The sequence below is a fragment of the Schizosaccharomyces japonicus genome, assembly GCF_000149845.2.
Source record: "Schizosaccharomyces japonicus yFS275 unplaced genomic scaffold supercont5.3, whole genome shotgun sequence".
NCBI classification, from domain to species: domain Eukaryota; kingdom Fungi; phylum Ascomycota; class Schizosaccharomycetes; order Schizosaccharomycetales; family Schizosaccharomycetaceae; genus Schizosaccharomyces; species Schizosaccharomyces japonicus.
Genome location: NW_011627862.1, coordinates 1,137,178 through 1,162,975, shown reverse-complemented (window position 1 = coordinate 1,162,975; position 25,798 = coordinate 1,137,178). Strand labels below are relative to the sequence as shown.

Genomic DNA, 25,798 nt, shown 5'->3' with positions numbered 1-25,798 from the left:
ACTATTCCACATTCAACAAGCGTTGTATTCCTACTACGGTCGAAGCTGCTTTTGCTCTTCCTACCTCGCACCAAACCACTTAGATGGTGGTGTCGTAAGCGACAGGGTGGAGGGTGACAGGGGTGTTGCCCTCAGTAGAGACGACGTGAGCAGCAACAGGGAGAGCGGCTTGACGACGAAGTTGAACGGTCTTGCCCTCGGCTCTAGCCTCTCTACGCTTCACCTCGTTGGCCTTCACGCGGTCCAAGAAGTCTTGACGGCACTTGGAGTGCTTGACGTGCTCGATACGGACGTTGACGCGCTTCTCCATGTAACGGTTGCCAACAATCTTGTAAATCAAGACACCGACAGAGGTCTGGGTGACGTTGTAGACGACACCAGTCTTGCCGTGGTAGTACTTGTGGGGCATACCCTTTTGGACAGCACCGTTGACCTTAATGTCGACGATGTCGCCGATCTTGTAGGTCTTCAAGTACGTGGACAAACGAATTTGACCATGCTCTCTGTATCCACGTTGGAAAAGGTAGCGCGTACGAGCTCTGATACCGTAGGAGTGAGGCATCTTGCTAAAGGCGTGATGTTGGCAGAGGAAACGAAGGTGCTTCAAAAAATTTGGATAAGGGAAAAAAACAGTCACACAAAAACGCGGGCGAACGATGACTCGGTAAACAAGTGGGGTGTCCTAGTGGGGGCAGAGGAAGGAGCAAGACAGGGAGGGGAGGAGAATGTGTCTAGGGAAGGAGGACAGACGGAGAGAGACAGGAGGGCCCCGCAGGGAGAAGACCATGGAGAGGGAAGAAGAGATGACTGCGGGAAAAAGGATGGAATGATTGTGCATAGAACCCTTCTCCGTCTTCCGCACCGACCGTCCACTCTCGCTGACAGCCCGATGCACTAACCAAGAAGCTTGAGACGATCAGGATGAACGCCCACGGCATCCTCAGCCTTGACCTTATGGCGTTCGTCCTGCTTTCCTTGAGCAACCTTTTCCTCGCGAGCAACACGCTCACGCATCTCCTCCTTGTACTTTGCATTCTTCTCGCGAATTTTTTGCATCCGGTTGGCGGCCTTACCACCTCCACCGGCAGTCAGTTCAATGTTAATTTTCTTGTCCTTATACACGGTGTGATGAAACTTCAGGGCCTTTGAAACAACGTTCGGTCCGGGGTTCAGGAACTCAACAAAGGCGAATCCACGCATTTTTCCTGTTCCCTTCTCCGTCGGAATACGAACACGGGGGATTTGGCCGCAGGGTTTGAAGTGGAGTTGGAGTGTCTCCACGGTAGAGTCCTTGGGCAAGTTACCAACAAACAAAATTACCTTGTTCTCCGGCGCAGCGCCTTCGTTTGCGCCCTTCCGACGACGTTTTTTCGTTTTCTTAGAGCTGGGAGTTTGTTTCGAGTCAGCATCCGAGCCACCAGCAGCAATTTTTTGGGCAGTTTTGGAAGGTGGTTTTTCTGCACTAATGTCAGCTTGCTTAGAGGCTTTCACTTGTGATTTCTCCTTTTTAGCAGCAGCGACGGCAGCCTCTGCGGCCTCAAGCTTGGCCGACTTTTTATGGAATTTTTCCGAACGGAACTGAAGCGCCTTGAGCTTCTTTTTCGAAATCTTGTTTTCTGCCATTCTTGACCACCCAGGGAAAGAACTTCGCAAACTGCTGCAGGTAATGGTGGGAGGAGGTAGAAGTGGGGGAGTGGGATAAGGTGGAGAGGAAAGGAGCACAGCTGCGGGGGTCATGTGGAGGACAATTCGTTGCAGAGAAACAAAAGTGGAATGGAGAAAACGCAGATCAACGGCAGTGGTTGATGCATACTAGATGTTTGATGCTCCTCTTACTCCTCAACGATAACGAGATTCTTCTCTGCATTCTCCTCCGCCTTTGTTTCCGTCGTCTTCTTTTCCCGAGCGGATTCCTCTTTCTGAGATGCTTCGCCATCCGGTCCCTCCACCTTGCGGTGTTTTGTAGCGTCTGTTGTCTCTTTGTCCGCTTCAGAAGCTGCATTGAGCTGCTCGCTGGAATGCTCGGTTTGGATGCCATACCGCTGAAGCACCGACTCGTCAATGCGTTTGCGATCTGTACTCCGTCCTTCAAGCTTCTTGCGTGCTAACACCTCCGCAGCAGTCGGGTTGGCGACGACATGCATACGATCACCTTGGCGTTCGGCTTCCCATGCAAACAGTTGCAGCTGCTCAAACTTTTCCTTGTCTCCGCCAGAAGCACGGACGAAGCCCTCTCCGGACGCAGAATCGTCAATGTACTGTGCACCCGTTTTGTCTCGCATAGACCGCGACTTGGGTTCGTACTGCAGGTCTGGTTGGTCGGTCCGGAGATAGGCAACAATGTCTTCTCGCATGCGAAGACTCTGACTCGGCAGAGGAGCATTTGTTTCCGTTTTAGAAACTGTTGTTGCGGGTGTGGAAGCCCCACTTGTTTTCATCGAGTCGCTGCCGCCCGTCTTGTCTGTAGCATCTGAATGCTTGCCTCCTTCACCGACGCTCGACGTTTGTTTCGCGAGTTTCTCGGCCAATTCGTACCGCTCGACCACTCGTTTGTACTCCTCTGCATCGTAACCGTTCCAGCGGTCCCGCTTGGCGTCCCAGCTCAAGTCGATGTCTTGCACAATCTCATCTGCTTGGATGTCTTTGCCCGTCCAGCGGGCACCACGCTTACGCGGCCGCTCCATGCATTCCTTGGCCTTGTGTGTCATTGCTCCGCAGTTCTCACAGGCTCCTTTCCGGTACTTGGTTGCTGCTGGACCTGCCCGTTTTCCTCGAGCATACCACTCGCCTCCCAAAGACGACCGACCTCCGCTGGGCGTCTCCTCTTTTGTGATACGTTGATGGGCCAGTCTCTCGACGGCCTCGTCGTCCTGTGCATACCACGGTGCCTTGGAAATGAATTGTGGAATGTATGGGTTATCTGCTCCGGCGTTCTCCGCTGGCCGGGCGCGCCGCCTCTGCGCTTTCATTTCGCGCATGGACGGCCCAATGTCTGTTGACATGAAATTCTTGTCTTTAGAGTAATCATAATTCGATTGAAAGGTATTGTTCATGTACGACATGATGGGAGAGGATGGAGCGCGACTCCCCCGCGACACGACTGACATAAGCTTTTTAGTGAGGCGGAGAGAGGAGACGCAAAAACCTCGTTAAACGAGAATAGTGCGTATCAAGGAGGAACTACAGCATCGTTAAACTAAATTAACGCAGGTTAACGAATTCTGCAGCGACACACCGCACTCAACCACACACACGCTGGTCCCCTAGTCCCTCAGCTCTCTCACCCGTCCCGTTCAGTCGCACGGGTTGTACGATACTGCACGCGGTGTGTGCACACGCCGTGCTCCGCGGAAATACAATTTCCAGCAATTTGCAATTTGTGGTTCACGTCTGCTCAGCCGTGCACGTTCCGTTAGTAATATGGTCTTATGTTGGCTATAACAATAGCAACGACCAACCAACAACCGGACCGTCCAGCCAGCTACTCCATAGCTGACCACTAGCCAGCCAGTCGTGCTCGCTCTACGATGCTGCGTCCCGGATCTGTTTAACGTGGATCAGCGTGAGGCGATAAGGCTAAACCTTCCTGCTCTAGAAGGTTCGTCGCAACGACAAACTCACCCTATTTTCCCCGCGACTCGCGCGTTTCTTAGCTGTCTACGTCATAATGTCGATCCAATATTAGCTTTCAGAAGCGGTCGACGCGTTCAACGCGTCGACGCGTCGCTCAGCAATTTGCTGCAATTCATAGTCTTCTTTGCTGCAAGAATCTTTGTCAGCATTGAGTCTCGACACATCCCTGCTTATGCTAAGTTCTGCGCTCTCTCGACCACTCACTCATTACCAACCAATCACGTAGCATAGTGTCTCACTTTCGCTTACGTTACTGGCCCATCCTAGAACAATGCTGACGTATGCCCCAGCGTGAAAAAAACAGGTATAAAACACCCCTCTGTCCCTCGCTCTGAAACAGCATCAGCTTCTTAGGATCACGTCTTCCAGAGCACAAACACAAGGCACACGCACCTTTCAAGACTTCACATCACATCTTACTAAAAATGACTTTGAGAATTGGACAACCCGCTCCCGACTTCAAGGGTACCGCCGTCGTCAACGGCTCCTTCGAGGAGATTAAGCTCTCTGACTACAAGGGCAAGTGGGTCTTCTTGGGTTTCTACCCCATGGACTTCACCTTCGTCTGCCCCACCGAGATTGTTGCTTTCTCTGAGGCTGCCTCCAAGTTTGCTGAGCGCAACGCCCAAGTCATCTTGGCCTCTACCGACTCTGAGTACTCTCACCTTGCCTTCATCAACACTCCCCGCAAGGAGGGTGGTCTCGGCGGCATTAAGATTCCCTTGTTGGCCGACCATTCCCACAAGATCTCTCGCGACTACGGTGTCCTCATCGAGGACGCTGGCATCGCCTTCCGTGGTCTCTTCCTGATTGACCCCAACGGAATCTTGCGTCAAATCACCGTCAACGATCTTCCCGTCGGTCGCTCTGTCGAAGAGGCTCTCCGTCTCTTGGACGCCTTCATCTTCGTCGAGGAGCACGGCGAGGTCTGCCCCGCCAACTGGCACAAGGGTGCTGACACCATCGACACCAAGAACCCCGACAAGTACTTCTCCAAGCACTAAATCGGTTTCCGTTCTTTCGATGGCGAGCGATTATGACCTAGCAGGTCGCAGCACCTTGAGCTAGTTCAAGCGGTTGCCAGCAAGGACTGCTGGCTGGATCCGTTTCTTGCTGCGGTGCATCTGTTGCGCCTGCCCCTTTGTACTATCTGTCGTTATATACAGGCTTCTGCGCAGCTCCGTCTAGTTCCATCTCCACGAGTGCACATGCGCGGGTCGGTTTGATTTTGGCATCTGCTGAAAGATGTATCCTCTGGCTCGTTGATTGTGGCCGGTTGATGTGCTGTTGCGTGGAGCCGTCTAGTACACGGCTTGAGCCGTGGCCTGACTTTTGTTTTAGCCTGAATTTATGTACTTTTTCTTCTTAGTTCTTAGTTTTAAGGAGGCAGTAGCGGGTTTGTCTGGTGGAATGGTAATTGTGTTGGTTGCATTTCGGTTTTAGGTAGCTTCATAAGGTTTTAAAAAGGGTATGTTTGTTGAATGCACTTTTTTCGTTTAGCTCCTCGTCGCTTTTCACAATTATTTGGGCGGTCCACCTTGCCCTTGTAATAAGATATGCGGCATGTCACTGGTTTCACGAGTCCGTTTGCTTTAATGTCTCTCTACCGTCCTTTTCATAGTCGTTCATTACAAAGCGTTTCTTGTTCAATTCTAGTTCTTCACGGAGAGCTTGGATAAGACATCAGAGACGTCATCCTTTTTGTAGTACTCAAACTCCAACTCGACTTCCTCATTCTTGGAAGTCTTTGCGGGAACACGGCCATCAGCAACATCGTCACCAACGATAGCACGCAACTCCTCTGTCGTACCGCGCTCCCACAAAGGAGAAGTAGCGGGGTCAATGGGGAAGTAGGTGTCACCAGGGAATTCTTGGTGAATTCTTGTGAAAAGAATTTCCTTCAACAAGGGATGATACATGGCCGAACCGTACAATTGGGCACCGCCAATCACAAACACACGGCCAATCTGGACATCACCGTCTTCAGGGTACTTCTCGGCCAAGAGATCGAGAGCAGTGTCAATGCATGGAGCCTTGAACAAATTGGCGGGGGCTTCAGCACCCTTTTTCAAACCAAAGTTGTAGTCGGGGTTGCGGGTGATAACAACGTTGATGCGTCCCTTCAAAGGACGGTTTTTCTTGGGAAGGCTGTCGTAGCAAGAGCGACCCATAAGCACGACGTTCATGACTTGCTTGCCATCCTCTCTAACGCCAGCGGGCTTGGCGTTGGTAGTGGTGTTGGCAAAGTAAGCCATCTCGTCCTTGATGTGCCAGGGAAGGTTGTTCTTTTGTCCAATGGACAAGTTCGAAGCAGAAGCAACGATGAGAGTCAAAGGCCGAGGGTGCTTCGTACGCTCACCGGTCGAAGGAGCGCTGAATATAAAGTCGCGAAGAGCCACACGATAGTTGGCTTGCTGAGGCACAATGTGTTGGCCGGGGTGAGTGAGAACATTGGGGTTCTCAAGGGTCTTGGCAAACTCCATTGAACGAGCAAAAGGCACGAGCGTGTCCGAAAGACCCGAAATGACCAACGAAGGTGTCTTCAGCTTGGGCTCATAAAAGTGGGCAAACTCGGGTTTGTCGGCCTTGAAACCGCCGATGAAGACTACAAACTTGAGAGGAGGTTGGTTGATGTAGGGGTTAGGCTTGCCTTGTTCAAGAAGGTGTGCGACCCAAGCGGCAATACCTGCACCTTGAGAGAAACCGATAATACCGTCAAAAGGTCCCTTTTCGGTCATGTACTCATCCAACGACTTCAAACTCTTCTCCCAACCGCCGTACGTGTTCTTGAAGTCTTCGACCTCAAACCAACCGAATTGGTTAGCTCCCTCACCGCCCAATTGGGAAAGGCGAGCCTTTTTCTCTTCCTCAGTAAGACCCTCAGTCGTTTCAGCGGAAATGGGGCCAGTGGGGAACTGAAGATCCATAAACTTGGACAAGTACTTACGAACAGTTCCCATTTTCTTGCTGAAAACTGGGCCAGACTGGACGTAGCCGTGCAAACAAAGAACCTTCAAAGACTTGCTCATTTTTCTAAAAATTACGCGAGAATATGTATAATTTTGGGTATTGGAACAAGAAAAACCGTGTGAATCCTAATGAATAAAAGGGATAGAGGAAAAAATCACCAAGAGAAACCTTTACTCTATCAAAAAAGAAAGAATTGCAAGTAACCAAACAAAAAAAAAAGAAACCCAACTGAGACGCGAATCTATTTTCCCTCAGCCAAACACTATTAACAACAAGATGTAGTTGGTTCTGGTCAGGTTTCCTTTCGGGGGATAAGCGAAGCTTAAATGCTTTTCGCAGACTAAAAGAAAAAGTCGCAAAAATGCATCGTGCATACAACACACGCATATAACGCGGACATTCGGGGAAAAATGAAACAAAGCGGTTTGTGTAAAAATAATCAACAATATTTGTTTGTTCGTGTTCTCCCTTATTAGCAAATCAGCACCTGAGGGCTTTCCCGCAATCATGGTGGGTAGAATGATATCATTCCCGCTTATGCGAAACTCAATTGCCATGCCGTCGGATTGAGTGCCACTCTGCCGAGAGATCAGGCGGATTACATAATGGAACGTGATTATCAAAAAAAGTCGACCTTTCATCACATGTCGATCTTCGCAAAACTTTCTACCAATCAAAATGTATCCACCTTCTCTTAGAGGCGGCACAGCCGTCCACGAGTGATCTCCGAGTTTCCGAGAATAAAAACTTTAATTAACGTTAAATAACCGTAAATGAAATAAAGTTATCACTTATCGAGATGGTGGAAATCGCTTTATTCAAAATTTAGCAACACTATCTTGGGGTTGCATACTTGGAATAAACCAAACATGGCAGAACTTGAAAACAAGGTTCAAGACCTTTCCTTGAAGGAGAAAGAAGTTGAAAAGAAGGACGTTCCTTTGGGGTGAGTTTTTTTACGAAAAAGACAAATTTTTGGAAATGTTTGTTACTGAGTTTTGGCGTGTTCTTTGTGAAAACGATGTGGTGAAACTCTTCGTTGATCTGAGTACTTGATTTTGGTGCCTTCTATTGACTCAGTATTTAATGTTTTTTTTCCGTTGGCCTTTGTCTTCGTCTCCTCGTGGTTTCATTACTAACAGTTTGAATAAATAGTCCTGATGGAAAGCCTTTGTCGAAGAAGGCTTTGAAAAAGCTCGAAAAGGAGCGTGAAAAGGAGAAAAAGAGAAAGGAACGTGAAGCTCGCGAAGCCGCTGAGCGTGCTCAGCGCGAAGCTAACGAGGTTGATTACGCCAAAGACTTCTACGGTGTTCTTCCTTTGAACAATTCCTCAAAGCGTGAAGGAAAGGTTTACACCAACATTTCCGACATTTCTGCTGCTAAGGATGGCGAAAAGGTCCTCATCAGAGCTCGTGTGTATACCTCCCGTCTTCAAGGCAACAAAATGTGCTTCTTTGCTCTTCGCCAAAAGTTCAGCACTGTCCAAGGTTTGGTTGTTGTGAACAAGGAAACCATCAGTAAGCAAATGGTCAAGTTCTGTGGCAGCATTCCTCTTGAGACCATTATCCTTGTTGAAGGTATTGTTAAGAAGAGTCCTGAACTCATCAAGAGTACGACTGTCCAAGACGTCGAGATTCAAATCTCTTCCGTCTTTGTTGTTTCCTCTGTTAAGAAGCAGTTACCTTTCCTTGTTGAAGATGCTGCTCGTTCGGAGCAACAAATCAAGGCTTCTGAGGAGTCCGCCAAGGAAGGTGACTCTAAGTTCGTTCGTGTTTTGCTCGATACCCGTTTGGACAACCGTGTCCTCGACCTTCGCACTCCAACGAACCAAGCTATCTTTCAGATCCAAGCCGGAATCTGCCGTGCTTTCCGTGATTACTTGTTGAACAGCAAGTTCACTGAAATCCACACCCCCAAAATGACTGGTGCCTCCAGCGAGGGTGGTTCCAATGTTTTCTCCATCAAGTACTTCAACAGCACTGGTTACCTTTCTCAATCTCCTCAGCTCTACAAGCAAATGCTTATTGCTGCTGACTTTGACCGCGTCTTTGAGATTGGTCCCGTTTTCCGTGCCGAGGAGTCTAACACTTACCGTCATATGACCGAGTTCACTGGTCTGGATCTTGAAATGGCTTTCGATGAACACTATCACGAAGTTATGGGCTTCATCGAAAATCTCTTCTTGCACATTTTCCGTGTGTTGAAAACCGAGTATAGTGAGCAAGTCGCCATTGTTCGTCGCCAATACCCTTCGGAAGATTTCCTCATTCCCGACCAAGCACCTCTTCGCTTCCACTTCAAGGAGGCTATTGCACTTTTGAAGGGCGCAGGTTACCGTCAACAATTGGAGCCCGGTAAGGAAATTCCCAAGGAGGACGAATTCCGTTACGTTAAGGACCCCGACTTTGAGGACTTGAGTACTCCTGAGGAACGTGTATTGGGTGCTATTATTCGTGAAAAGCACAACACTGACTTCTACGTTATCGACAAATATCCCGCTTCTGCACGTCCCTTTTACACTATGCCCGATCCTGAGGACCCTCGTTACTCCAACAGTTACGATTTCTTCATGAAGGGTCAAGAAATTATGTCGGGAGCTCAACGTATCCACGACCCCGAGTTGCTTGTTGAGCGTATGAATGCTCTTGGTGTTGATCCTAACGGCTTGAAGGATTACATTGATGCTTTCCGCCTCGGCTGTGTTCCTCATGCTGGCGGTGGTATTGGTTTGGAGCGTGTTTTGATGTTCTACTTGAATTTGCCTAACATTCGTCTTGCCAGTGCCTTCCCCCGTGATCCTAAGCGTCTTCTTCCTTAAGCTATTCCATAAATGAAGCATTGAGTGTAGACTTGTGTATGCTAGAGTACAAAATGATAGATTTTTTGTGTGCAATGTTGAAAATGTAGGCGGCCTCCCGTGATTTATATGAATGCGAAGTTTCATTGACTATATACAAAAAAACATAGAAGGATAATGACTGAGGAAGAAAAGACAAGAATCGAAACTATTATGTTTGTTCTTGAGTGATAGAGCTTGCGACTTTTGAGAACGCTAAAAATGTCTTTAGTCGCGAAGACATATCTTCGGCAGGTTGAGGCTGTGATAAAAGTGTCTTTAGTCTCATATTTAGTGGAGCCAAGTCGTTGTTCAGTTTCAGAAATAGTTCAGAGGCCTCAGCTAACGAGTTTGCGGCAGCCTCCAATTCCGGATTCTTTGACTCAACATGACTATTATAAGAATGGATGGAAGAAGCGTAAGAACTTGCTGAAGTTCGTCCATCACGACTTCTGGAGCGAGTCAGAGTACCAGGTTCAAGCGTGTTCAGCTTCTGCTTTGTCTCTTCCAACCGTTTATTCGCTGCATCAAACAGATTCGTAAGATGAACAACTTGCTTCATCAACTCAGAAATTCCCGAGAAGTTAGCTTTGGCGAGACCCTGAAGGTCGTCACTGATGGGTCGCTCCTTCAAAGCAAGATTCAAAGCCTCGAGCTTCAGCTTCAGCAAATCAAGTTCAGATGTAGCAGTTGAAAGTTGGACGCGCAAAGATATAAGCTGTTTCGCACCATCATTTCTTTGCTCCAATGCTTTCATAAGCTGGATCTGTAATTTGTTGTTTTCGGTTTTAGCTTGAGTGCTGGTTGACTCGAGCATTGAAATTCTGTCGTTTGCCTGTTGAATCTTCAAGCGAAGGGCGTCTTCAATAGACTTGCTGACGCTAACCAGCCGAAGGTTGTTCTCAAGCTTAATCTTATTGAGGCGAAGTTGTTCGTTCAACGCTTCAATCTCCACATTTGCTGTGCTATTTCGGTTATCAAGTAATTTTTCGATCGATGTGGTTAAGTTTTCGTTAATTGCCTTTACATTTTCCTCGTATAAGTTCCTAGATGCTTCCAACTGTTGAACAAGATTGGCGTTGGAGTCGAGCAACGACTGTTTCTTTGTAAGCTCTGCCTTCAGCGTAGCAACTTCTTCAATAAGATGTGCATTATCATCATTCAGGTTCGCTACAGTTTCATGTAGTGATGTGGTAAGCGTATCTGAAGCAGCCAATTTTTCTAGAAGTTCTTTAATTGTAGACTCCAGGATAGTGCATCGTTCCTCAAACAATTGCCGCTCACTGGCAATTTTATTGGTTTCAGTGGTTTGCTCAACGAGTTGATCTTCAAGCTCTCGCACTAAAGCCTCCGTTCGTCGAAGGTGCATATTTGCATCAATAATTTGCAATGAAGATGTCTGGCGAACACCTTTTTCAACTTCCAATTGCTTCTCTAGCGATTCAACTTTCTCGACAAGAGTACGATTTTTCACGTTCATGTCTGAAAGTTGTTGATTTAATTCTTCCGAGTTCTCCTTCAAAAGAGAAAGGCTTTCCTGTAACTTTACATTCTCTTGCATGACGTGTGCAACTTTCTCTGAACTGATAGAGCTAGCTTGCAATTCAGTAGTTGCATCGTCATCAACTTCATCTCCGTGTATAGCGCGAACAGCTTTTATGACAGCTGCTTCTTTTAATGCGGCGTCTCGTTCAGCTTGCGCCGCTTCAAGTTGCTTGGTTAAAGCTGCAAAGCGAGAATCCGTTTCTTCTTTTAACAAAGAAAGCTTGGAACGGAACCAGTTCATTAGTTGTGCATTGTTGCGCGCTCTTTCATCGGAAGGTGCAGCTTCGGTGCCGTATTTACTTGGCATGGCAGAAGCCCCGTGCTCATTAACCTCAGCGACCTGCCTTCCATTCATGCGAGGCATGTTTGTTTCAAGCGACGCATCATTGTCATCGTCCGGCTGCGAAGAAATTGCTGTCATAAACGCTTCTTGAGGAGTTTCAAGCTCCGCAGAAAAGTCACGGAGGGGAACGTTTCCTGCATTCGCATTTGAAGTTGTTGGGACTCGGCGAGTATGAGCACTACGTGGAGGGCTACCGGACTGAGTTGTGTGGTTTGGTGAAGGCGTAGATGCGGTATCAGAAGACATGACGGGTGAAGTTGGTTCACTTGCTTCTTGGCTCCCATCGAACGTCTTTGCCAAGTCCACTTGATTGTTACGAATTGAATTGGGGGGTTGGTTTTCATAGTTTCCCGCGGGTAGCGCTGTAGACAATGCTCTAGGAACCAGTCTTGAAGACGTACCACTAACTGGACGTTTCAGCTGAGCAGAAGACGTGGTAGCGGGATAACGTGTGGTAGCAGGATTTGATGCACCAAATGCAGAAGCAAAACGGGATGCGGATTGTGGTTTAGGACCCAATCTGCCTTGCGGGTGCATATAGTTGCCGGGAATACCCCTCGAAGGAGCTTTCGAAAATTGTGGTATAGAGGACATACGGAGATTGTAACCTCTGGCAGCGGGAGTAGCATTAATATTTCCGAATCGTAAACGAGTCGTGTCAAGCATGTAAATGTTCACATCCTCGACGTCTCTGTCACTTTGACCACCAATTAATACAACATGTGCACCTGCAGCACAGAGCGTGTGATTCGCACGAGGGGAGGGAGTAAATGGGAGTTCAGAAACCTTGTACCATTGCTTTGTAGAAAATTTGAACGCCATCAGATCATTCAGAAACGCACCTTCGTGCGTTCTACCACCGAAAACGTATAGAACGTCGTTGACCACAGCTGCAGAGTGACCTTCTCGAGGAGTTGGATAGACACCAAAGGCCTCAACCCGAGACCACGCACTCTGCTTGGGATGGAAACACCATAAATCATTAAAGCATTGGACTCCGTTCGTGCCACCGAAAACGTAAAGCTTCTCAGCAAACGAAACAGCGATGTGGTTTGCACGAGCAGGAGGTGAGTCGTTAACAGCTGTTACCAGTTCCCAGCGAGAATCCGGCGTATTTAGATTATCCAAATCAAAAAATATCAAGTCATTAAAAAAGTAATTCCGCAATTGGCCTCCGAAGATACAAATCTTCGTTCCCAAGGTGTTGAGAGTGTGACCATAACGGGCGCTTGGTCGAGCCCCCGAAGCTAAAGCCCTTTGCCAAACTAAAGACGTGGTGTTCAATAGGTATAATGCATTGTCTTGACGTTCCATGCTAGCATTTCGGACGAAGCCTCCAAAAACGATAAAAGCGTTTCCAATTAATACCGAAGCATGACCAAGTCGAGGAGAAGGCACCTCACCGAGAGAACGAAGAGCATTAAACTGGCTCGTATTCACATTCAGAACCCAGAAGTCGTTTTTCTCCCCATTTTTTCCGGCCATTCCTCCGAAAATGTAGATGTCCTGTCCGCCTTCAGCGACAGGATGGGATGAATGTCCATAGCGAGGTAAGACATTGGCATTTCCACGGACCGTAAGCTTTGACCAAGGGGAAGCCGTCATATGAGCAGCATTATTGACATGGGGCGTTACCGTTGGATTCAGATGTGCATTGGGAGCCACATGAGGTTCTAAACGTTTAAGATTAGGGGACCGAATTTTGCTGCCGTTAGAGGAATTATTGTTCGCGCTATGTGCAGCCTTGCTTTTTTTGAAAAAGAAAGACATTCTCGTTAGGAGATGTTCATTAGAGTGATGAGTATAAGAAAAAGATTAAATGAGACAAAACCCCAATAGACCAAGCCAAAATCAAGGGAAAAGAACAAAACAGTATGAGAGAGTTTAACCCAACAGAATCCCAGTAACAAAAACAAAAAAGAAAAAGGAAAGGTGTCGTATAAGGAACGGAGAAATTACAAGACAAAGTGCAAGGTTATATTTTCAACGAAGAAAACAAAGGAAACCAGACAAATTAGCTCGCAACAAGGAGAGAAAATGACTAGGTACAACCTAAAGAAGGGTCGTTACGTAAAGGTGAGTCAAAGCGTGGTTATTACCAAAGTCGTGCACACAAAAGATGCGACGGCCTTATTATGTAGTGGTCAAGGTGTCTGTCAACGTAGTACTTGGCGTATGTATCGCAAAGCAAACAAAAGTTAGACCGACAAAATTGATAGTCGTGTAATGGATAGAAAGAAGTAAAACCTTTCAAGCTGCACAGGGTGTGTAAGCTCGAAGTGAATAAGATTGAAATAGCTGAATGACCCTGCTCCCTGAATTCGACCTATCCCAGCCACCGTAGGTTAACCGAACCGTTAAAAACTTTAATCCTTAAATAAACGAATATCAACTCCTTGAACACGAAACGTGGAAACCGGCAATGGTAAAACACAAAATCCGTCAAGTGGCTTCGTAGGCAGTAGTTCACAATTTGGTACCCATGAATACCAACAGTCCAATATAAAATGTTGATAAGCTGACCTAACACAAAATACGAACGGAAAGTTCGGCACTACGAGTGTGGTTGCTTGTGGGAGAAGGAAAACCTCGAAACCTGTCGTTTTGTTGTTCAGTTTGGACGCGTACGCGTTTGCATTTGGTAAGGCGAACCTTAATTTAGCCCTACCCTAACACTTGACTGTGACGGCTTTTTTAACACCAAACAAATCGGAATTTGCGCTCCAACCTACCAGCAACCAACTAGCAAAATGACCAAGGGTACTCAGTCCTTCGGTATGAGACATAACAAGTCTCATACCATTTGCCGTCGTTGTGGAAAGCGTTCCTTCCATATCCAAAAGAGCACCTGTGCCTCTTGCGGTTACCCTGCTGCTAAGACTCGCAAGTACAACTGGAACCCTAAGGCCAAGAGAAGAAAGACTACTGGTACTGGTCGCATGCGCTACTTGAAGGAGGTTCACCGCCGCTTTGCCAATGGTTTCCGTACGTGTTTTACGCAAATTTGCAGCAAACAGTTTATAACTAACATGTGATTTAGGTGCCGGTAAGCCTGCTGCTGCTGCTGCTGAGTCTGCTTAGATGCGCAGGTTCGCTTAAAATGGCAAGAACTTTTTCTCAGCTGTGTTTCATAGAATCGTTGTCTTCGAAATGTCAATTGATTCATGGTTGCAATAACGTTGGATCATGTAGTGAGTGTGTTTTGTAATTTGGGTGTTCTGTCCACGCGACTTCGTGTTAGTGTCCGTTGTTCGCGTTGTAAATAACTTTAATTCCTCCGTCGGTCAACCTTAAACTTTAAGTTGGGTAAGGTATTCGCGGCTGTCGTTGGGTGACTTCGTCAGTCCCTCTCTCTAGTTCATTGCTGTCTTGTTCCATCTGTTGCATGGATGCTTAATAAACTTTAGACAGAGACATTTACAGTTGTTAGAACATTCATTGGATTCTTTGAAACGGTTACTTGTGTTTGTATTTTGTGATTTTGAAACATGTCGTACTTAGACAAGTAGGAAGATCGATTAAACTGTTGAATTGAGTTTATTGACCGTTATTAGACTTGATAGATGTTGTGATTCACTGCGTTCCAGCATTCGTTCTGTATGTACTTCAATATTGCATATGACATGTTCGTAACTAACTTACAATTAAGATTTCCACAAGTGTCGAAACTCTTGACAGCGGGACTTATGACTTCGATCGAATTACACAAATTTTAAAAAGCAAACGTCACTTCCAGCTTGTTTCGGAAGCACAATTGCAGTTACAGCGAGAAGAAATTGAACATCTCGTCAAACCTAAGCTTCTTCAGGCGTTTTGCAAACTTGAACACGCAGTAGAGCTTCTTCAACAACAAGAAAGCTCTTTAAAAAGTAAATGCCAGCTTTTGAGTGCTCGTCTGGACACGATGAGGAATCGACCTTCCTCTGCATTTGCACCAGCTGAGCAGTTCTCCGACCAGTTAAAAGCTACTATTGCGAAAAGACAAAGGCTGTTATACACGTTAGAACGCTATAAACTGCAGCTTCAGCAGAAACAGGGTTATTAAGTTGGCATTCTGAAGTGTTTATGCAGTAAAATTTACTGTATTAAGTGTAACTTTACAAAAACCCTTTATTTTCACGAGATGGAGGTTTCTATCAGTGTTCCCTCCGGTGTATTCCTTTCTCCGGGCGTGCGTTTTGTAAAAACTCCGTCGGAAGGTGTTTGCGTTTATGCTTCTTGCGATTTAAAGGTGAGCAAGGAAAATCGGAATAGCATTGCATTTTCTGACCGTGGTTTTAGGCCAACACGTTAGTTTTACGTGTTCCTCATAGATACCTTGTCAACAAACGAACATGTCGACAGCTGGTTCCACGAGACGAATGGACATCGCATCAATTCCTAGCCTGGTGCCTGTGTAAAAAGAAAGAGGTTCTGGAAGAGATATCCCCTGGTTATACCGAACATCTTCCAGCTAGTTTCTCGTTTCATCCTCTCACATGGTGCTGTGATTCAGAGGAATGGCAACTTTTGCCAGATGAGGTCAAAGGCTTGGTTGAAGAAAAACGGCGATTACTACAAAAAGATTACGCCGCTGTATCTACGTTTGAAAAACTAGAGTTTCGAGAGTTTCAACTGGCTTGGTTGTGTGTAAACACACGATGTTTGTACTATGAACTGGAAGCCGATGCAACTAGCGAAGAAAATATGACTTTGGCACCAGTTTTTGAATATTTTAACCATTCCAACGAAGCGCAAACGAGCGTTTCTATCACCTTTCACGGTGTGGAGATACGCCTCGACAAACCCATTCGACAGGGAGAGCAATTGTATCTGCGTTACGGACCTCATTCAAATGATTTCTTAATGTCCGAATACGGATTTACCATGCTAAATAATACACAAAATTACCTTCAGTTAGATCACTATCTTCCTCTCAGCGTCTTGCAGCGTCAGTTCCTGGACTCTCTTGGATACCTTGATGACTACACCTGCATGGCTGATGATTTGTCTTTCCGGACACAAGTGGCCATTCGTGCCTTACTCATTCAGCCAGATACGCGTTTACTGGATGAAGCGGATCCAAACGTTCGCAGATGCAAGTTATTTGTTAATGGCTACTACGATGGTGAAAAGGAACAGCATGAAGTTGACGAATTTCTCCAAGCCAGACTACGGCCCCTACATCAATTGGTACAAAACGCTTGTATGGAAATTAGCAGTTTATCCAATTCAACAATCCCATGCGCCAAATCAAACTTGTCCCAACTTTGGTCGGACCGAGCCTGCATACTTCAAAAGATTTCCGGGTTTCCATAAAATATTTATTGTGTTACAAAAAAGAAAAACATAAAGGGAGTGGTCTATTAAGCGAAAAGGGGAATTTTAGGTTTTACGAAGATCCTGCAAGCGCTGCGGTTTCCTTTTTGACAGAATTGTCATTTTGAATGACATTATCCTTCGTGACAACATCTTTTTTGGCAACGTCTTCTTTTGCGACATTGCTGGGCTCGACGATGTTTTCCTTTTTGTCAATGCTTCCTTCAGTAATGCCAAATGCTGAACAAGCAAAGCCAACAACAAGCAAGCCAGGTGGGCGGTGATCGGGAATATCCTCGTAAATGTCGGCAATGCTTTCTATGGTACCACGAATAAAACGTTCGTCGGCGCACGTAGCGCGCTCGACAATACAAACTGGCGTTATCGAAGGATACCCATTGCTTATTAACGACTCCGTTAATGAGCGTAACTTGTGCAATGACATGAGGAAAACGACCGTCTGCTTGGCCACAAACGGTGGGATTTCTGGCGACGATTCGTTTTTGCCGGTTCCGGTACAGATTAAGAACCGGTCTGCGATTCCTCGATGAGTCATGGGAATGCCGGCAACTGCTGGTGCTACCATCGCACTGGAAATTCCGGGAATGATTTGAGGAGAGTATCCGTGCTTCTTAAAAAACAAGACCTCTTCGCCTCCTCTTCCAAAAATGAATGGGTCGCCCTGCTTCAGTCGAACAACATACTGGCCTTGTTCAAGTGCTTCCAAAGCCAACTCATGCAGCTCGTCTTGAGCATTGCTTGCATTTCCAGGGAACTTGCGGGCAATAAAGACAGGTGTGTGTCGGGGAATTAATCGAAGCACAGGCCCCGGTACAAGCTTGTCCGCCAGTACGAAGTGAGCCCTCTGGATTGCTTCACGAGCAGCCACAGTCAAGAGGTCGGGGTTTCCAGGGCCACTGCCCACGAGGACGATTTGTCCCTTTTTCGAAGGCTTGAATGCTGATGCGGTATAGATAGGAGGATGGGTAAGCGTCTTTTCGTCGTCAAGTACGGCATGATAATCGTCTTCAGTCAATTTGGATATCTTTTCCAGAGGCCAGTAGTCGGTGATTTGACTCAGCCATTTTGATTTCTGTGCATCCTCTTGAGTGAGACTACGAACTTTACCATAAGTCTGAACAGCAGCGGGCATTTCGACCGGAAGAGTACTGACGACATGTCTTAACAGTCTTTGTGCCAAACGGCAGCCGTTTCTGGAGGTGCTGAGAGCAAGCTGCAGTGGGCCTTCCGACCAAGTCGCTGGGATGTTGAAGGTGTTATATGAGCATGATTCCGCATTATTGAAAGGAATTCGCAGACGACGGCATGTTTTGGCAAGAGAATCCATTTTAACTTTCTGTTCATTAACGGCAAACACGGCATCCACCACATTCATCCTTTCAGGGCTTCCCATTTCTTGTAGCGACTCGGGGATTCTAAGAGAACTAAAGTCGTATTCCTGGACGTTGCCGTTTTGCACATAATAGGGTTTCTTAGCAGCAGCAGCAGCTGCTGCTGCTGCTGCATCAGCTTCAGCAACTGTCGGTTTACTAAAGGAAAAGCTGCCGCCAGTCGAAGCTGGAGCACCCCAAGCGTATGATGATGATGACGACGAGTATGCTGATGAGTATGAAGTCGTGTATGATGGTCTTGCTGGTTAGCTATCGTGCCAAACTCGTTACTAAGCACTTACTTTGGGGCGATACTGGACGCAGCCTCTAAGGTTTTGAACCAGAGGACCTGCTTCACTCCCTGCTCCTGCAACATGGCAACACGTTTTGCAGCATTGTTACCGTCTCCTACGACGACCACATAGGCATCTTTTAAGGACCAATTGACCAACATTGGAAAGAGGGAAACAAGAAAATAACGGCAATTTTAATAAAAATTTATGAACACAGCGAATTGTTTCGACAAAAAAAATACAAAAAGAATTTCCCTGTTACTTGCTCAATCGTGGCCAAAGTCTGTAATTTCAGTGAACAAACGAATTCGACCTTTTGCTCCGTCCTAGCTGACCAAAGACGAGGGAGATGTTTTGCTTTTAAAGACGCGAGACCCTTCCCGCTCGTGCACACTAATACAGTGCATCTGATTGATTGCGAATAATGCTCACCGCTGTTGCAATACTCGTCACCGCCGCCTTACTCCTTCATCGCCCTGCCCAAACGATCCACCGGCAGGCCACGTAAAACGTCGCAATTTATCCGGCTCGTGATTGGAGGGCCAGAGTGGTGAGGATTGATAGTGTGCTTCGGGGCAGCGCGTTGAGGCTTTCTTATATTCGGTGGACCTCGTAAAATAAAATAGTGAGCGTTACGAAATTCATTAAAGTCGCATTACTGAAATTTGTATTTACTTTGTTAGTCCGCGTTAAACACTCTGCACGGTAGTGCATTTTTGCGACCCCGTACGCCTCTGCGGAGCTCGGTAAATCGTAGTGATTCTCCTTAATACACAATAACGCATCGCATGCTGTCACTAAATCGCAAATGTCTTAGTACAGCTGCGGCGATTTTCTACCTTGAGCGAGCGCTATGAATCAGGATTACAAGGAAATTCTCAAGCGTCTCGAAGAGCAGGTCGGGCAAGTGGAGGAGGTCATTCAACCACTCGAGAAAGTCTCGTCCGTGTTCGAGCTGAAGGAGGGAAAGTCGGATCTCGAACAGGCAAAGACGTTTGTCAGTCTCAGCTATGCTCTGGCTTCATCGCTGTTCTCCTACTTGAAACTGAATGCCGTAGACACAAACGATCACCCTATCATGGTCGAGCTGCAGCGTTTGAAACAGTATGCTGAGAAAATCAGAAAGGTTGAGCAGAAACAGAACCATTCCGAGCAGGATCAGCGTCCCCCCGTCTCCATGGCTGTGGCAGACCGTGTCGTTCGTCAACACATTCGCTTTAATGGCAAAAACAAGTAGACTTGGGAGTGCAATTCCACAAAGTGCAACTCTGTTAATAAAAATACAAAAACAAGGTGCTGGACACCTTTGTTGTGACACTTCCTTGTGTTCTCCTCGTCGTGGACGTCTCAGTCCCGTCTATTCTTCCTTTTTAAGTCGATTGACCTTGTCGTTCCTACGTACATTAGACAATGCATGATGATGGTTCCATCCGCTTACCAAAAGAGTGTCTTTTCGCCATTTCCCCAAGGATATTTGGTGTTCCGGATGTTTTCGTAGCTGCCGTTTAGTTTCATTTCATTCTGTAGGAGCACGTACGCGTATATCGGCTCTTCCTCGAGTTCTCCGGACTCCTCCAAATGTTTCATGTGCTTTTGGTGCTTCTTATCTGTGATATGGCGGTGAGAATGGGTCGTTCTAGGTGCCTGCACTTCAATTGCATACATAAGTAACGAGCATTTAGTACTGAAAGCAGAATTGCCGGTATACAAAGGCTGTGGTGTCAGCAGACTGAAGGAGAATCTTTCCATTTCGTTTTCCCACTTACTACAGCGACACGTTCCTCCAAAAGTCTGTTGTCGTTAGTGTCGGACCCAGTTAAAGTTTTCGCCTGAATTCCGTACTTGCGGTTTTTTCTGTAGAGACAATTTCTTCCGGACTAACGTCTGGCAAACGTTTTGCGATGGCTGCTTCTTCGGCGGTCAATTTCACTGGCGTGTTGCCGACGGAAGTCGCTGCAGACCTCCGGAAACTTAGTCGCAGCTGTTGAATTGGTCGTTTAGACAATACACGCATGAAATTACTCCTGAACATTGCGAATTGAAGCGCTTAAACGTCGTAAATTCGTGTAATTTTGGGGTTTGGCCCTGGGTTGTGGTTTGTAGAAGGCACGTTCAGAGAGTGGAGACGCGTCGCGTAAGTCTGTGATGATCGATGACGTAGAAACGCGGGGAAAAGCCAACGTGCAGCGGCGTGCTGCGATTGGAAACTCGAATGATGTCATGTTGGACAATGGTATATGGGGTGCTCACAGTGGCCTAAGAAGTTGCCTTCTCCCATTCACTTGCCACGAATTAATAGCAATTCCAACCGTTTTGGGCTGAATTTGCTAAATTCGGGCATATAACTATCAGAACCGTGTTCTTTGCTCTTGTGCGAGCAATTACATGTAAATTTTGCTGCAATTTACTTAAGTTTTACGACACGTCGCTTTATCACGTTCTTATTAGCGATTTTTTCTTTCTTAAACTCGTATCCGTCTCGTCGACAACACCCAGAGACATCGTTTTGTCCGCCTTTACCAATCCCAAATTAGTGCTTTCATCATGAGGATCCGTAACGCTACTCCATCATTTGTTTTGTTAGGTATTGCGGTCGTGTTTTTTGCTCTTGCGTGTTGTACAGCACCTGTATCGTCTCGGCTTACATTGTCGAAGCTTGACGATATCCGTTTTGGCATCTTTGGTTATTGTACAGATGTGAGCAACTGTATTGATCCTCGCATTGGATATAACTATGACTTTTTGAATACAAACACTGCCTCCGGATACAGATTGTCGGCAAACGTCCGTTATCGTGCTTCCTTTGGTCTCGTTCTTGTCCCGGTTTCTGCCTGTGTTTGCGCCTTTGCTTTCCTCATGCTTCTCTTTGCCCATTTGGGTTTTGTCGCTCGTTCACCCTCCTATTTCAATGTAGTCGCCGCTGTCATCTTCTTCAACATTTTCCTCACTGCAATCTCGTTTATTATCTGCGTAATTACTTTTATTCCTCATATTCGCTGGATCTCTTGGCTCGTACTAGCAAACACTGGTATCCAACTGATAGTACTGTTTACCCTATTTATCGCACGCCGACAAGCTGCCAAGTTGCAGAACAAGCACATTCGTCGCTCTGCTTCCTTTGGTGACAATCCTTACACGCTGCAAGACAACAGCAACATGTTCACTACAAACGCTAGTCTGCCCAAGTTTGCCGAGTTATCGTTTGAAAAGCCTTCCGACGCAATGACTGTAGCGTCCGAAGATTCCTCTAAGCCATTGCGTTACAACGCTGCTTCTCCCGCAAAGTTGAAGCCCACGTATAGCAATAGTGTTCGCTCTGTCGATGCCGAAACCGAAAACCGTGAGTCTGGAGGTTATCGCTTCCCGTTCGGCCATCGCAACAACAAGTCCGTGTCTGAAGAACCAGGTTCTCAGCCACCCTCGTATGAATCGCAGAATCCTTGGTCGGTAGCTGATATACCGCCTGTTGACAACGCCTCGTCCACTCCAGCAAAAGGAAAGCGTAACTCCACTAACAAGGCCTCGAACATCTTCCGTTGGGGACGTTAAGCTTGCTATGAATTAAGTTTATGAGCAACCCTACAACCGGTTTTGTGTTGTTTTTGTATATGTATTACTACATTCGTTCCGTGTTACAATGCCAACTGGCGCCGTTATGTTTTCTTGCAGTTTCCCGTTTACACCGTTTAGCATTCCCCGTTTTCCTACTTCTAATAGATTGTTTCAGTTTTGATATAGTGGGAGATTACGATATGGTTTAATAACAAACACTAGTTAATGGTGACTTGGAGAATGGTAGAAGCCTTTTGCTATACCATGCAGTTTTTAGTAAATGGTTACTCGGTGGTGCTTGAGTGACGTTCTTACTCGTGAATACTTTAGGAAATGAAATACATTGCTTAGGCAACAAGGTTGCTTATATAACTTAGACAGTTCTGCCCTTGTCTTCTTCAGAAGCATGAATGACATTACCATCAAGCCATTGCAACTTCGGACACGCTAAGTTTATGGCCTTTCGGTACATGGATCGTCGTAGTCGCCAGTTCTCTGTCATGGAAGTGCTGAACATAAGATCTAGTTCATGCCACTCCTTTTGTGAAAGCCTCCGTCTAGCGTTTTGTTCGTGATCTCGTCCACGATGAGGCTTTTCTTGCTTTTCTTTTTCGGGCGACAGTGAGCTTCGTTCTTCAATGTATGGGTATAAGTGCACATTTAATGGGTTTTGCCGCAAGTCAAGAGCCCGTAAACGGTGTAGATTGGCAAGGGTATCACACAGAGGCTTCACCTTTTTTAGTTTGTTTCCGAATAGGTATAAACGATGAAGCATCTTAAGTGGTTTTAATGGGCTTATGTCCTCCAAAAGATTGTACGACAAATCGAGCACGCGTAAGTGAGGGAGGAGTTTAGGCAAGTCTTCGGGAATTTGTGACATTTGAACATTAACAAGCTCAAGGTATTTAAGATTCAAAAATAGGCCTGAAGAAGTAAAGGTGATGAGAGGGTTTCCTGAAATGTAAAGGTTTTTTATGTCAAGCGGCAAGCGACAGGTCAAGTTGACCTTTCGGGGTTTTTGATTGCAAAACGAAAAGTTGGTTAGGTATCGCAGTTCATGAACACTTGGGATTTCTTTAAATAAGTTTTCATCAATGTATAGAGTTCTTAATTTTGGAAAGTCGTCCACTGGGAACGTAGACAGTAAGTTATGACTAATTCGTAAAGTTCGTAATTGATGCATAGGTTCAGACACACCAATGTTTGATAGTTTGTTCCGATCCAAGTTACAAACCATCAGATTTTTTAGAGAATCGAGCCCATCAATGCGATCGATTGAATTATCTGCCAGCAGTAATTCTTCAAGTCGATGTAAATTCATACCCTCAAAGCTGATACTACGAAGCTTGTTTCCTCGTGCACTAAGCTTCAGAAGCCCATCTAATTGCTGGACTCCGTCAAGCGAAATAAGAGTATTGTCATCCACACGAAGTTCACGTAAATGGACGAGAGAGGAGAGACTCGAAAGGTTCTCCAGTTGATTTCCGGAGATATCAAGATACTGAAGATTTGCTAGATGGGAGAAAGAAGTCAAACAGCTAAGACGGTTGTACATAGCGTTTAGGGATCGGACAGAAGACGGGCAACCTGTCAGGTAAGCAATTTCATTCCCTTCAATGCTGAGCTCTTCAATGGCTGGGCAAAAGTCTGAAATGCCAATGATTGAACTCAAATGCCGACGGCTAATATCCAATTGAATAATTCGTTCCCAAAATGGTTCGTATGGCTCCACCTTTGAAAGTAAACGTATAATAGAGCCTCTGGAGACAGAAAAGCTACAATCCTCTGCTTTGGAAAGGTTCACCTGATCAGTGGCCTCGAGATGATTACGAAAGGGAACTGGTCTGGCCATTCCATTTAAATTTTGTATTGAGAAAGAAGGTTCTGTGGTTTCATCCAGAGTGATGTTTTGATTCGCAGGAAAGGAAGCAGATGGAATTGACCTTCGAGTGCGCAACGATGATGTTTTTCGTCCTTCTAACCGACGATGCTGCTGTGCTTGCCGAACAGGGTATGACCGAGACTGGCTATGTTCATAGTTCTCCCCTGTCAGTGTATCCGGGAGAAGGTCCGGTTCCGAGAAAGTATTTTCATTTGAGTGTCTGGATAAAGATGCATCTGACTGTGAACCAGACTCGTTGTCACTGAAACCAAGTGGTGTATCAGATTCATGACTCTTTCGACGCCAGCAATTGTTTTCACGATCAAATTCCATAGATCCTTGGGCCGTGTTGATGTACCGAGGTAAATCAGCTGGCGTAATAACACCCATGCTTGGACCCACAACGTTCCTTTTGTTTTTATTTGAGAGTGAGTTTTGAGGAGCTGTACGTGCCGAACCTTTAGAACGTCCGGTGAACATACTCTCTGATTTTGTTGACGAAACGTTCCAGCTGTCTTCCGGCTCCGCCGGCGGAGCATTCTTTCGTGAAGCTCTGGAACTACTTGCGGTGGAAGGTTCGAATTTTTGGGATGCTCTGCTGCCAGTATTCTGGCTGATGAGGTCTTGTTCGTCTTCTTCCTGCAGATCGTCAAGAGGGCGTGAACGAAAGGGGGAAGCCGATGGCGCTTTTCTGTCTCTGCCCCTCAGTTTTTCCATAATAAGTTCTGCTTCGGCATAAAGATCACGGGTATTGAAACTTGTGCACCGGTCGCTGACGGACACAGGTTGCGAAATCCGACTAGAGCCCGGGATAGACGGTGGGTCATCGTAGCCAGAAGAGCTTAGGGAATTGTGCGGTTCCACATGTTCGGCCAGTCTCGTAAGATGTTCCCTTGTGAATGTGTCACTCGCGCCCTGGAATAGTTTTAACGGGGACGAATTACCCTTTGCCGAGTGGGTGTGAAAAGAAGAGGACGAGTCGTTAGAATCACTGCTCGAAGATGATTTAGGAGTAACTGGTCCGCCATGTCCTGATTCTGCTCGTCGCGCACCAGTTTCAAGATTGCTTGATGCATGTGCAAATGAATCTGGGGCTATAGAAGGACGTCGAAACTGCATACTCTGAGCACGCTGAGCCGTTCGTGGAAATCGTAAACTGCTAGTTGGTCTTCTGTTTGGTGAAACCTGTGGGGAATTGCTATGAAAAGAGGCAGTTCCATGTTCCTGGTCATCCGTTTCAGCCTCAGAATTGTCTTCAAAGTATTTCGCATTGTTTGAGTTGTTTTTTGGAGTACTGGAAAGCGGACGAGAAAGATTCTTGTTCCCGTCTTCGAAAAGACTCTCTAAATCAAGACGAGCAAAAATGTCTTTTGCAATTGGATTCTTTGCGTTCACTTGACGCCATTGGGGAACCTGATCTTCCTCCTCCACTGGATTATTTACGCTTCCACGCACAGTTTGGCCAGCGGTAGAAGGCCGGTATGATGATGTTTGCGTGTTGGTTTTCGGATTATCAGAATCAGCGGTGCTCTCATGGCCAGATGGAGAAGGATCGCGAGGTATCCACTCCTCACTAAGATCGTTGTCTAACCACAGTTGCTCCATGACATGGCAAGTGTCGAGCGATTGCAAACACTAAAATGCCTCTTGTAAAAGACGAACTGCGTAGCCAGCTTCCTAGGGTGAATGATACGTTACAGTTTGTAAGTCTGCGTTATTTTATTTAACGAAGTTGGTCAAAATAGAGCGTGTTGTAGTACGAGAAACATGGAAGAGGGAGTTGCTGAGAAAGGATGAGCTCGGTGCGGTCGCCGTTGTGCTTGCGTGTATTTTTTTTTTTTTTTGTCTGCTTGTCTCTGTTGCAAATATATATATATATATATATATATTTATTTTTTACTTTTTTTTATTTTTATTTTTATTTTTTGTTTTTTGTTTTTTGTTATTTCTTATTTCTTATATAGAAAAAACTTTACTTGTATTGTCATTATATAAATGTCGAATTCTCTTTCTACGAATTGTTAAATACCAATAGATTTGTAATGTACAAGATGT

General features: G+C 46.1%; 15 protein-coding genes across 15 annotated transcripts; 7 read left to right on the top strand and 8 right to left on the bottom strand.

Moving 5' to 3' along the window:
* Positions 1 to 2: 2 nt before the first annotated feature.
* Positions 3 to 612, bottom strand: SJAG_01202 (60S ribosomal protein L21). The gene has a single exon (XM_002172420.2). It carries the CDS (start codon positions 560 to 562, stop codon positions 80 to 82), a length of 483 nt encoding a protein of 160 aa, XP_002172456.1. The 5' UTR covers positions 563 to 612; the 3' UTR covers positions 3 to 79.
* Positions 579 to 1,623, bottom strand: SJAG_01201 (RNA-binding protein; the record flags this gene model as incomplete). The annotated part of the gene is made up of 1 exon (XM_002172419.2): positions 579 to 1,623. The coding sequence occupies one exon, from the start codon at positions 1,621 to 1,623 to the stop codon at positions 895 to 897; it is 729 nt and encodes a 242-aa protein (XP_002172455.1). The 3' UTR covers positions 579 to 894.
* A 209-nt stretch (positions 1,624 to 1,832) lies between these two features.
* SJAG_01200 (splicing factor Slu7) lies at positions 1,833 to 3,062 on the bottom strand (the record flags this gene model as incomplete). Its single annotated transcript, XM_002172418.1, has 1 exon — positions 1,833 to 3,062. One exon carries the CDS (start codon positions 3,060 to 3,062, stop codon positions 1,833 to 1,835), a length of 1,230 nt encoding a protein of 409 aa, XP_002172454.1.
* An 866-nt stretch (positions 3,063 to 3,928) lies between these two features.
* Positions 3,929 to 5,001, top strand: SJAG_01199 (thioredoxin peroxidase Tpx1). The gene has a single exon (XM_002172417.2). It carries the CDS (start codon positions 4,059 to 4,061, stop codon positions 4,635 to 4,637), a length of 579 nt encoding a protein of 192 aa, XP_002172453.1. The 5' UTR covers positions 3,929 to 4,058; the 3' UTR covers positions 4,638 to 5,001.
* On the bottom strand, positions 3,976 to 7,032 carry SJAG_01198 (dihydrofolate reductase Dfr1). Its single transcript, XM_002172416.2, has one exon. It carries the CDS (start codon positions 6,660 to 6,662, stop codon positions 5,286 to 5,288), a length of 1,377 nt encoding a protein of 458 aa, XP_002172452.1. The 5' UTR covers positions 6,663 to 7,032; the 3' UTR covers positions 3,976 to 5,285.
* A 373-nt stretch (positions 7,033 to 7,405) lies between these two features.
* Positions 7,406 to 9,551, top strand: SJAG_01197 (cytoplasmic aspartate-tRNA ligase Drs1). Its single transcript, XM_002172415.2, has 2 exons — positions 7,406 to 7,549; positions 7,759 to 9,551. The coding sequence occupies exons 1-2, from the start codon at positions 7,473 to 7,475 to the stop codon at positions 9,419 to 9,421; spliced, it is 1,740 nt and encodes a 579-aa protein (XP_002172451.1). The 5' UTR covers positions 7,406 to 7,472; the 3' UTR covers positions 9,422 to 9,551.
* On the bottom strand, positions 9,432 to 13,942 carry SJAG_01196 (cell end marker Tea1). Its single transcript, XM_002172414.2, has one exon. The coding sequence runs from the start codon at positions 13,095 to 13,097 to the stop codon at positions 9,612 to 9,614; it is 3,486 nt and encodes a 1,161-aa protein (XP_002172450.1). The 5' UTR covers positions 13,098 to 13,942; the 3' UTR covers positions 9,432 to 9,611.
* A 48-nt stretch (positions 13,943 to 13,990) lies between these two features.
* SJAG_01194 (60S ribosomal protein L37) lies at positions 13,991 to 14,504 on the top strand. Its single transcript, XM_002172413.2, has 2 exons — positions 13,991 to 14,312; positions 14,368 to 14,504. The coding sequence occupies exons 1-2, from the start codon at positions 14,078 to 14,080 to the stop codon at positions 14,406 to 14,408; spliced, it is 276 nt and encodes a 91-aa protein (XP_002172449.1). The 5' UTR covers positions 13,991 to 14,077; the 3' UTR covers positions 14,409 to 14,504.
* A 311-nt stretch (positions 14,505 to 14,815) lies between these two features.
* Positions 14,816 to 15,372, top strand: SJAG_05220 (DASH complex subunit Spc19; the record flags this gene model as incomplete). Its single annotated transcript, XM_002172412.1, has 3 exons — positions 14,816 to 14,832; positions 14,882 to 14,924; positions 14,977 to 15,372. 3 exons carry the CDS (start codon positions 14,816 to 14,818, stop codon positions 15,370 to 15,372), a joined length of 456 nt encoding a protein of 151 aa, XP_002172448.1.
* A 78-nt stretch (positions 15,373 to 15,450) lies between these two features.
* Positions 15,451 to 16,625, top strand: SJAG_01193 (ribosomal protein lysine methyltransferase Set11; the record flags this gene model as incomplete). Its single annotated transcript, XM_002172411.1, has 2 exons — positions 15,451 to 15,558; positions 15,609 to 16,625. 2 exons carry the CDS (start codon positions 15,451 to 15,453, stop codon positions 16,623 to 16,625), a joined length of 1,125 nt encoding a protein of 374 aa, XP_002172447.1.
* Positions 16,594 to 18,863, bottom strand: SJAG_01192 (uroporphyrin methyltransferase). The gene is made up of 2 exons (XM_002172410.2): positions 18,319 to 18,863; positions 16,594 to 18,274 (listed from the first exon to the last, which is right to left on the bottom strand). The coding sequence occupies exons 1-2, from the start codon at positions 18,468 to 18,470 to the stop codon at positions 16,699 to 16,701; spliced, it is 1,728 nt and encodes a 575-aa protein (XP_002172446.2). The 5' UTR covers positions 18,471 to 18,863; the 3' UTR covers positions 16,594 to 16,698.
* A 71-nt stretch (positions 18,864 to 18,934) lies between these two features.
* SJAG_01190 (cytochrome c oxidase subunit VIa) lies at positions 18,935 to 20,459 on the bottom strand. The gene is made up of 6 exons (XM_002172408.2): positions 20,152 to 20,459; positions 20,076 to 20,100; positions 19,973 to 20,022; positions 19,847 to 19,916; positions 19,748 to 19,807; positions 18,935 to 19,703 (listed from the first exon to the last, which is right to left on the bottom strand). The coding sequence occupies exons 1-6, from the start codon at positions 20,339 to 20,341 to the stop codon at positions 19,667 to 19,669; spliced, it is 432 nt and encodes a 143-aa protein (XP_002172444.2). The 5' UTR covers positions 20,342 to 20,459; the 3' UTR covers positions 18,935 to 19,666.
* SJAG_01191 (substrate-specific nuclear cofactor for exosome activity) lies at positions 19,081 to 20,356 on the top strand. The gene has a single exon (XM_002172409.2). It carries the CDS (start codon positions 19,163 to 19,165, stop codon positions 19,544 to 19,546), a length of 384 nt encoding a protein of 127 aa, XP_002172445.1. The 5' UTR covers positions 19,081 to 19,162; the 3' UTR covers positions 19,547 to 20,356.
* Positions 20,460 to 20,553: 94 nt separating the features above from the next.
* Positions 20,554 to 22,064, top strand: SJAG_01189 (fungal protein). Its single transcript, XM_002172407.2, has one exon. It carries the CDS (start codon positions 20,854 to 20,856, stop codon positions 21,856 to 21,858), a length of 1,005 nt encoding a protein of 334 aa, XP_002172443.1. The 5' UTR covers positions 20,554 to 20,853; the 3' UTR covers positions 21,859 to 22,064.
* Positions 21,896 to 25,597, bottom strand: SJAG_01188 (SIN component scaffold protein). Its single transcript, XM_002172406.2, has one exon. It carries the CDS (start codon positions 25,346 to 25,348, stop codon positions 22,235 to 22,237), a length of 3,114 nt encoding a protein of 1,037 aa, XP_002172442.1. The 5' UTR covers positions 25,349 to 25,597; the 3' UTR covers positions 21,896 to 22,234.
* Positions 25,598 to 25,798: the final 201 nt, after the last annotated feature.